This window comes from Crassostrea angulata, chromosome 2, assembly GCF_025612915.1.
Source record: "Crassostrea angulata isolate pt1a10 chromosome 2, ASM2561291v2, whole genome shotgun sequence".
Lineage (NCBI taxonomy): Eukaryota > Metazoa > Mollusca > Bivalvia > Ostreida > Ostreidae > Magallana > Magallana angulata.
Window position 1 is genome coordinate 34940541 of NC_069112.1, and position 8923 is coordinate 34949463.

Consider the following 8923-nt stretch of genomic DNA (forward strand, 5'->3'; position numbering starts at 1 on the left):
CTTCAAATTAGTTCTTATAATTCGTGGTCAACAAACCGACGCATCAAGACTGGCGTATTTCGTGACATCGTATTGAGGTGCATGTAATATCAGACAATTAATATTCGATACACATAGAGTAATCTCAAAACCACATACTTTAGTGTGTAATTACATTTAATAACTCTGATGTTAAAAGCTGGGACTTAAGTTTCAGAACTTATTCTGTAAACTAATGAATATTATATACCTATATATACAGTTGAATACCAACAACGCTAAAACAATGAGCGATGGTTTTTAGTTCTGTTTTTATTCAGAAGGAGGGGCGGTGTTATATCATTTTTCACAGATAAAATTTGCTAAAAAGTCACATGGCCGATCATTCCACTGCCCGTCATAAAAAATATCCACACAATCACGAATTTTAATTTGATAATATATATCATCCGGATTATAGGGTTCCCAATTTGTAAACGTAAAGGGCGTTATTGAGTGTCCCCATACAAACTGTCCCTCTGTGTCGATGTCATTTCCGCCAGTCCAAGAGGAACAGTCGTATTTGTCTGTACAGTCTACAACAAAGTAATGTTGGTATGTATATATATATATATATATATATATATATATATATATATATATATATATATATATATATATATATATATATATATATATCTAAATATATATGTATATATATAAGTTCGCTAGTTAGTAAGTAGATGTGTAGTGTAAAGAGAAAACCATGTGGTTATTTTTTAACAGATACAATTGGATTTTTTTCAAATAACAAGAAAAAGTGTAAAATGATACATACAAACATCCTTTAACAGGTGCTTTTCAATCCATTTATTTTCGTCTTCATCATTAATTTCAACAAGGAAAGAACCACACTTTTTGCACTCACTCTACAAATAAAAAAAGTAATTATGAAGTACACTTTTGAACTCCTGAGTGCTCTATTTATTTCGATGTATAATCTAAAAAAAATTGTTATTTATCAGTATTAATGGCCAAGAATTATGTTTATTTGATATGGTACAAATGTAGTATAAATACATATTCCGTGTTTTTTTCAGTATATCTATGACATACAATTGCATCAGGTTGGGATAACTTTGTTTGGTTTAGAATGTAATAATGTCCATTATACGCCATCCAGTTTCCGTCACATTCTATAATGTAAAGTCATATTCAGATTATTGTATTACGAATTTGCGATTTTAAAATTTATCATCTTTATACCGGTATTGCACAAAAAAATAACATTTGCAATCCGACGATATGCTCAAATTATACTACAATCCTATCTTAAACCAGGTTTGACAGTTTTGCTATTAATAAAAAAAGCGGTTGTTGCAACCCAGTTTATATGAGTATAGATTCTGCAGTTCATATTTCAATTCTCTACATATCTATTAGTATTAATATGCAGAAAATTATTATTTTTAATGAATAACGTTTTTAGATATGCCATAATTAACAATAATTTAATTCTTTCATACTTATTTTTTAACACAATGACACTCATAATGTAATGAAGTAATGTGTTTACTGACCTGTCGGTGTTTTGTAATAAACCCATCCCGTCTCATTCCCAGTGTCCTGAGAGCCACAGAAATCAAAAACACGACATGTCTTCGTCGAATGCTGGTAACCAAAACACGAGCAATAAGGCCTACACATACTTGCACAGGATAGAGTCGATTCTGCTCTGTATTCCTCCGCGATGATCACTTTAGGCCATTTGTCGGTATACGAAGGTTGCTGTGAAAAATTTCTAGTTAACATTTCAGACTTGATGGCGATGAGTTTCATCCATAAGCACCAGAATATTAAACAAACTGGAATTGCTATCATGTTTTGCCTTGTGATGGCTGGCAACGTTTGATGATATATTTACCAGGTGCTATGTTAAGTAACAAAAGTTTGGTTGATCATGCATGTCGAATGAATTCTACAAAAAATCATAAAAGAGCATTCAAAATCAGAGACCTACAGTCTATTGATTGTCATCCATTGGTAAGTTTGCTTCTTTATGTTAAAGTGAACATTTTTCCTTTCAATTATTAATGCAGGCATAATAACTTTGATATCAATCACACACCCGTTTCCTGAAAATAATGTTCCCCTAGACAGCAACTATTTCACGAAGCTAAAGTTAACGGAAGTACTTGCTGTCGAGGGGGTCAATAATTAATCAACTTATTTGTGATAGATAGTTTGAAGTATTTTTAAATTCTATTGAAATCTGTAAGAGTAGGTTTTCGGCCTCGATTTGGGGCTATGGATTTTCCTATCCCGTGCTTTACACACATTATGTTTGTGACGTCATAGTACGGTCATACTTTGGATTCCACTTCATTGCATTGCATGTAGTTCGCTATTTTTGGTCCTGGTTATGAGAATTTCGGTTTATTAAAATGCTCCTCGCTTTTAATTATTATCTATCACAAATGAGAATCAATATCATTATTGAAATCCTTTAATATATTTTTCTTTACCTATCACAAATGAGAGTCAATATCATTATTAAAATCCTTTTATTTTTTTTCTTTACCTATTCCCATTACCGTTAATGTACACAATTTTACACCAGCATTAAACAATTGTATTCTCTCTCATTACTTGGCTGTTGATCACTCCTCGGCTTTTACCACAGAGAGAGACTACTTGTCTGAATTGACTGAGCTGCATAGGGCCTAAAAAAGTTGTGTGTTTAGGGTAACCCGACCTAACCTACAAAAATGCCCCGATCCTACCTGTTTTAGATGTCTGTTTTTATCCGATTGTGAATTTTATATCTATTAGAAAATCTGTTTTCAAATATGGCACAAACATTCTTATACTCTGTTCCAAGATGTTCTGGATTTACATTTGGCTTAATTGCTTGATATTCATAAATACCTCGGGGTTCAAACGATGTTCATTCAAAAGTATGAAAAATTTCCAAGATTTCTTAGTCAAAACGCCCCTGTTAGCTTATCAGGTTTCAATAGAATGCTAAAAAATGTTATGTCTACGGAGATTTTGTATTGCAGCAAGCCCGGATGATAACGTTGAAAAATTGCGCGATGCATTCCGAGTGTATTCCGAATGGAGAAAAGATGTAAACTTTCCCCATTATAAATCTCCGTAAGGAATCTGTTTTCTTTCCTGTGAATTTTTTCGAGTGAAAGATGATAATGTGTCAAAAAATTATCTTGGAAAATATCCCTTTCAACTATTTCAATTGCACTTCTTTCACAGGTATGTGTATTTTTATTAAAAATCGTCCAAATGTGCTGCATAAATATCTTGGGATTCATACAAAAAAAAATATGATAAAATTAAGAAAAAATCCCTACCTACATGTACCTAACCTAATTTTTTCATCAGTGTTACCCTAAACACAATTTTTTTATAGGCCTAGAGTGTCCTGTTCAATTTAACGAAAGTATTGCATTCTGTCTACTCATCTGTAAGTCAGCAACTTTAACACCTCAATATTTTAAACACACAGAATGACATAAACAGAGTCAATAACATAACACAGTTACCAAATCGGTACCATGGATGGTACATCGATACCGTAGAGAGCTTGCCAGCAGACGGTAAGTCCTACGTAATCTGACGTCAGCGCTTCCCTTCTATCAATTTTCATTGAGTTGTGGAAGCTTTGAATCGGTAAGTATTAATTAAAAAATATATTAAAATCATATAATTATAAATTGATAAAGCTTATTCATTTTAGTTTAATTCAAATTTGATGTAACCTGGCCTCGGTCAACACGCGATTAATTTAAATATTGGCCAATTACTCACTATCTCATTCGATGAAACCTTTTAGTGGCTTAATTATAAAAAATTCCGGATTTCAGCTTAAAATAAATGTATTTGACTCGATCCATTGATCTAAGAAACAGAAAACAATGAAGCTCATTTTCCTACTTCTGGGGTTCTCAAATGCAGATACGGGCTTGTTCTTTTTTTTTCAGCCCGATTTAAAATAAAATTTCTATTTACCCTACACTGTTTTAAAATTTTACATTTAAATATATGTTTTAATAACATGTTTAGACCCCGAGCCCATCCAAGTTTTGAACAACAATGCTGTGTATAGTGGTGTAATAAGAATATGTATATAGATCGATTAATCTTAAAATGCGTATTGTTTAATAACAAATGAATTATTTCTTTTTTCTAAATAGTTGCATTGTTGCACCACTATTAAAATTAAATTGAAATAAATTATCTCAATAGTGGTTGGGAATGCATTTCATTAGAAAATTACTTTACAACCACTATTGAAAAAAAACCAGTGTTGGAATAAATTATTTCAATAGTGGTTGGGAATGCATTTCATCTGAAGAATCACTTTACAACCACTATTGAAATACAACCACTATTGAAATAATATATATAATAAATAGTGTTCCGGGATGTATTCCATTTTGAAAATCAATTTACAGACACTGTTGATGTACAACTACTATTAAAATTATTTTTTCAATCGTAGCTTAGAATGAATTTCTTTATCAATATAACTTTGACAATTTATATTTTTTTCTTTACATTTCTCTTTCTACAAACATATCTATCCTATGATATTGTATATTATTTGCACAACAGTGAACATCTTGTAAATTGACAGAACTTCTATTCAAACCCCCTGTGTATTGAATAATTATTTATTGATGCTTATTATTATAAATATCACTATTAATATAAATTATATCAATAGTGGTTGGGGTGTACATCACTACGACTACTATTGAAATATATTATTTCAATAGTGGTTAAGGATGCAATTCATTTCAACCACTATTTGAATAATTTATTTCAATAGGGGTTAGGGAAACCTTTCATTTCAAACACTATTGAAATAAAGTATTTCAATAATGGTTGCTGATGCATTTCAGTTTTATGTCTATTATTATGTCTGTTTGTAACACTTTCCTTTCTGCTAGGGGAGTTTCTTCAGAAAAGAAGTATGTCTTATGAGATGATGAATTCCTTTTTGATTGTGATGTTCTTTGATTTACCTCTATACTGTCATGTTTCCCATACCATCTGGAACCGAAAGTGTTATGCACAGTCAGAATAATAGGTATTAAAATAACATCCTACCACTATTGAAATATTTTATTTCGATAATGGTTGTAATGAACCGCATCCTTAACCACAATTAAAATGAATTATTTCAATAGTGGTTGTAATGAAATCCAAACCTAACCACTATTGAAATAATCCATTTCAATAGTGGTTATAATAAAGCGTATACCCAACCACTATTGAAATGATTTATTTCATTAAATATTGGTCTTAATGAAGTACATCCTCATCCATTATTGAAATTATTTATCTTAATAGTGATAGTCATTATTACATAAATCTATAATTATATATAAGCTATAACTTTTCTTTTTAATATGCAGGGGTTTTGAATAGAAGTTCTGGCAATTTACAGCGTTGTCTTCTAGTAAATATAATTTACAATTTCCATAAAACATGATATATCTATAGAAAGAGAAAGGAAAAGAAAAAATATGAAAACAATTTCAACTGTTAATCTGCGAGGATTGGTTATTTCTGCACAACAGTGAACATCCTAAAATTAGTACATCTATATCATAGTCTTCATTACTATTACCGTAAAATATGCAAGTGTTTAGTACCTTAATTGTGCATTTGAATTGTTTGTTAGATAAAAACAAATGTATTAGCATGTTTATCTGCGAGAAATGGTTATTTACTTCTACAAAGCAGTGACACTTGTAAGCGTTAGATTTTTTGCATTTCAAAGTAGTTTGCAAATATGATATACAACTTCTTTCTTTCCAAATTTTGAAAAATCTGTAGAAAATAAAAAAAGTGAATATGTGTGTTACCTCGCTGCGTTGTATTGGACCATTGCTACTCTACTTGTTTAACAAATTTATTTTTGAGCAATAAAAGACAGAGTAAGTATGAGTAATTAATGATGAGTGTGTTTGCTTTGAATTGTAATTTGATTATCTTTTTATTGTTTTTTTTTTTTGGGGGGGGGGGGGGGGGGGCTGTCAGTAGCATCCATTCAAGAGTAAATTGTGCATCCGTGCCGAATATACGATTGAGTTTATCACTTTTGTCGTATTTTCCATTTTCTTTTTCATCAATTAAATTATCGAGTTCCTCTGAATTTAGATGAACAATCCGCATACATTTACCTGACATGTTTAAAATTTGCTGAACTGTTTACATTTTCTTAGCAACTGGCTGGTTGTATTTTGATCCTGACGTAATTAACTTGCAGATTAATTGTACGTTAAGATGATATTACATTTTCGTGAGGGCAATATAACTATTTCCCATCCCTTGAAAAAAAAAAAATTAAGGGAGGGCAATGTAACCGTTTCCGGCGTGATTAAGTATTCAGTGAATAGTCATATAATTATCTCATTTGTAACATAACTTATTCAAAAGCGTTATATATTTTATTCCTTGTCGCCAATGTCCTAATTTACGATGACATAAAGTCTTTAACACCAATTTCTAGCAAATAATGACCCATGTCATCAATCCCAGGTAAACAGTTAACACTGTCCTAGGACTGGATACAAAAGAAAGCTTTGAATTTAACTCACGGGTTAGTTACGTGGATGCATAATAACACTACACTTCTATAACATTGATTGAACGACTGATTCTTGTAGAATCTTCAACAAATTTCTTTTAGTTTAATTGTAAAAATATAAGCGTTATTTGCTGGGTTTGAGCCTGCGAGGTTTTGGTTGTTGAACCGTCGTATGTTCCATTCGACCACTCACGCTGTGATTTTCGGGGGATTTAAATGTTTCAGTCGTTTGTGTTATATTAAAAGTACTATATCGTGTTTCGTAGTGTTTTATGGGTACCTAGGTTCTACGGTATTTAAATCCAGGAATCGGTCATAGTAATCATTCGACATTTGTTAGCCAAACGACTGACAAGTTTCTAAATTACTCTTTTTATTATTATAAAATTCAGTTTTATTTTCAGATAAATAAGCGTTGGGAATTTATTTCAGTCCTCTATTGTTGTTACTGATTTTGATGTACAGAATCCACTTGATGTTACTGTGGAAGATGACCTGCCCTCCTGAGCGAAGCGAACATAAGCAACTTTCCTATAACTGTCCCCGTTTCATTTTGTCTGTTTTGCATTGTCCTAGTACTAGGTATAAAAGACGATTTCTTTTCACACAAATTCTAGAAAAACTGATTGCACAATCTTAAAGTTCTAGTAATGGCATTTACAAAACAGTTTTATTTTCCAGGTTCGCTTGACAAATAAAGAAAATTAAAAAAAATCAAAATTTAACCTTTGCATGTTTGTTTTGGAAAACTTTTCATTTAAAGTCTGTCCCAAAATATTTATGCAGCACATTTGAACGAATTTTGATAAAAATACACATACCTTGGTTAGAAGTGCAATTGAAATAGTATAAAGGGATAATTTCTAAGAAATTTTTATTGACACATTATCATATTTCACTCGGAAAAATTCACATGAACGATAAAAGATTTCATACGGAGATTAAGAATGGGGAATGTTTTTCATCTTTTCTCCATTCGGAATACACTCGGAATATATCGCGCAATTTTACAACGTTATCTTCCGGGTTTACTGCAATACAACATCCCCTTAGACATCACGTTTTTTCGCATTGTATTGAAACCTGATAAGCTAACAGGGGCGTTTTGACTGAAAAATCTTAAAATTTTTCATACTTTTGAAAGAACATCGTTTGAACCCTGAGGTATTTATAAATATCAAGCAATGAAGCAAAATGTAACTCCAAGATGTTATGGGACAGAGTATAAAAAAAACCCACATGAATTATGGTTCCAAAATTTTATCTTACATGAATGTTGTCCTACTTAGACCATTTACAAAATTTAATGACCCACCAACCACTTTTACAAAGCACTGAAATCTGCAAAAAAAAAAATGAAAGAACTGAATTATAGAGAAATGACCTTTTCTTCACTACCCAAGCCTTACACATTATATTTTTAAAAAATCTAGTACATGTATATTAGAACATAATTTGCTATTAAAATGATCCCTGTAAATGTTTATGCGTGAAATCTATAATTCACATACTATAATAAAGTTTGAAAGTAAACTGACAAATCATATTAATATATTAATCGTGTAATATTATTGCTAAATCTGATATGGCTCATAATTATAATGATAAAATATTGCATGTAGAGTCATTTTTAGTAATTTAGTAAAAATAACTTAGTAATAAAAACTTATAAACCGATTTGAAAGCAACTGAGGAACAATTTACTTATCTGTACTACTGGACAAGAGATCCTTGTTTCATCGACCGGTAACCCAGAATTGTGCTTGCCACTGACGACTTTTGGAATTGCTTCCGGTTTGTTGTCTTTATTTTTCTGTATGTATACATTACAGTTCTTTCTGTAACATTGCCTTGTTCATCAAGATCATGGTCATAAACAATATTTAAAGAATCCTGAAATCCGGGGTCAATGCTTTTCACTCTAATAGTACACACCTCTTCATTAAATGTGTGTTTTACTTTTTTCAAACTAGAAATGGGGGGAGTGAATGCGATGGCTATTTGTTCATAGTTGCATCATCGTTAAATAGCATCTGCACATTTACAATCAACTGTTCCATTGATAAAAGTTTACCTTAAGAAGTTACATTACATTGATTTGTCTTTTACAACTTGTTACAACAAAACAACAACAGAAAAAAAACCATTTGTTATAACATTAAAAAAACATAATATTTTACTGTAAATTCGTTATTTATATTTTTACGATTCTTTCGAATTTTTTTGGGGAAACAAATTTCCCCCTAAAGGTCAGACATCAACGATTTCTTGATATACAAATGCGCAAAAATGTTACCTATCTATTTTAAGAAAAATGAAATTATTTTCGGAATTGCCATACTGTACAAG

At 31.1% G+C, this 8923-nt stretch overlaps 1 protein-coding gene across 1 annotated transcript; it reads right to left on the reverse strand.

Moving 5' to 3' along the window:
- Window positions 1-318: 318 nt before the first annotated feature.
- On the reverse strand, window positions 319-1839 carry LOC128171213 (perlucin-like protein). Its single transcript, XM_052836961.1, has 4 exons — window positions 1539-1839; window positions 1075-1154; window positions 797-887; window positions 319-554 (listed from the first exon to the last, which is right to left on the reverse strand). Exons 1-4 carry the CDS (start codon window positions 1837-1839, stop codon window positions 319-321), a joined length of 708 nt encoding a protein of 235 aa, XP_052692921.1.
- Window positions 1840-8923: the final 7084 nt, after the last annotated feature.

What these genes read in the sequence shown, in the direction of transcription:
- LOC128171213 (XM_052836961.1), bottom strand. Translation starts at nt 1,839, where the DNA reads ATGATAGCAATTCCAGTTTGTTTAATATTCTGGTGCTTATGGATGAAA. An exon ending in TATCCCAACCTGATGCAATT is followed by an intron (nt 888 to 1,074) that starts GTATGTCATAGA and finishes TTTTATTTGTAG; the next exon opens with AGTGAGTGCAAAAAGTGTGG. An exon ending in GCACCTGTTAAAGGATGTTT is followed by an intron (nt 555 to 796) that starts GTATGTATCATT and finishes ACTTTGTTGTAG; the next exon opens with ACTGTACAGACAAATACGAC.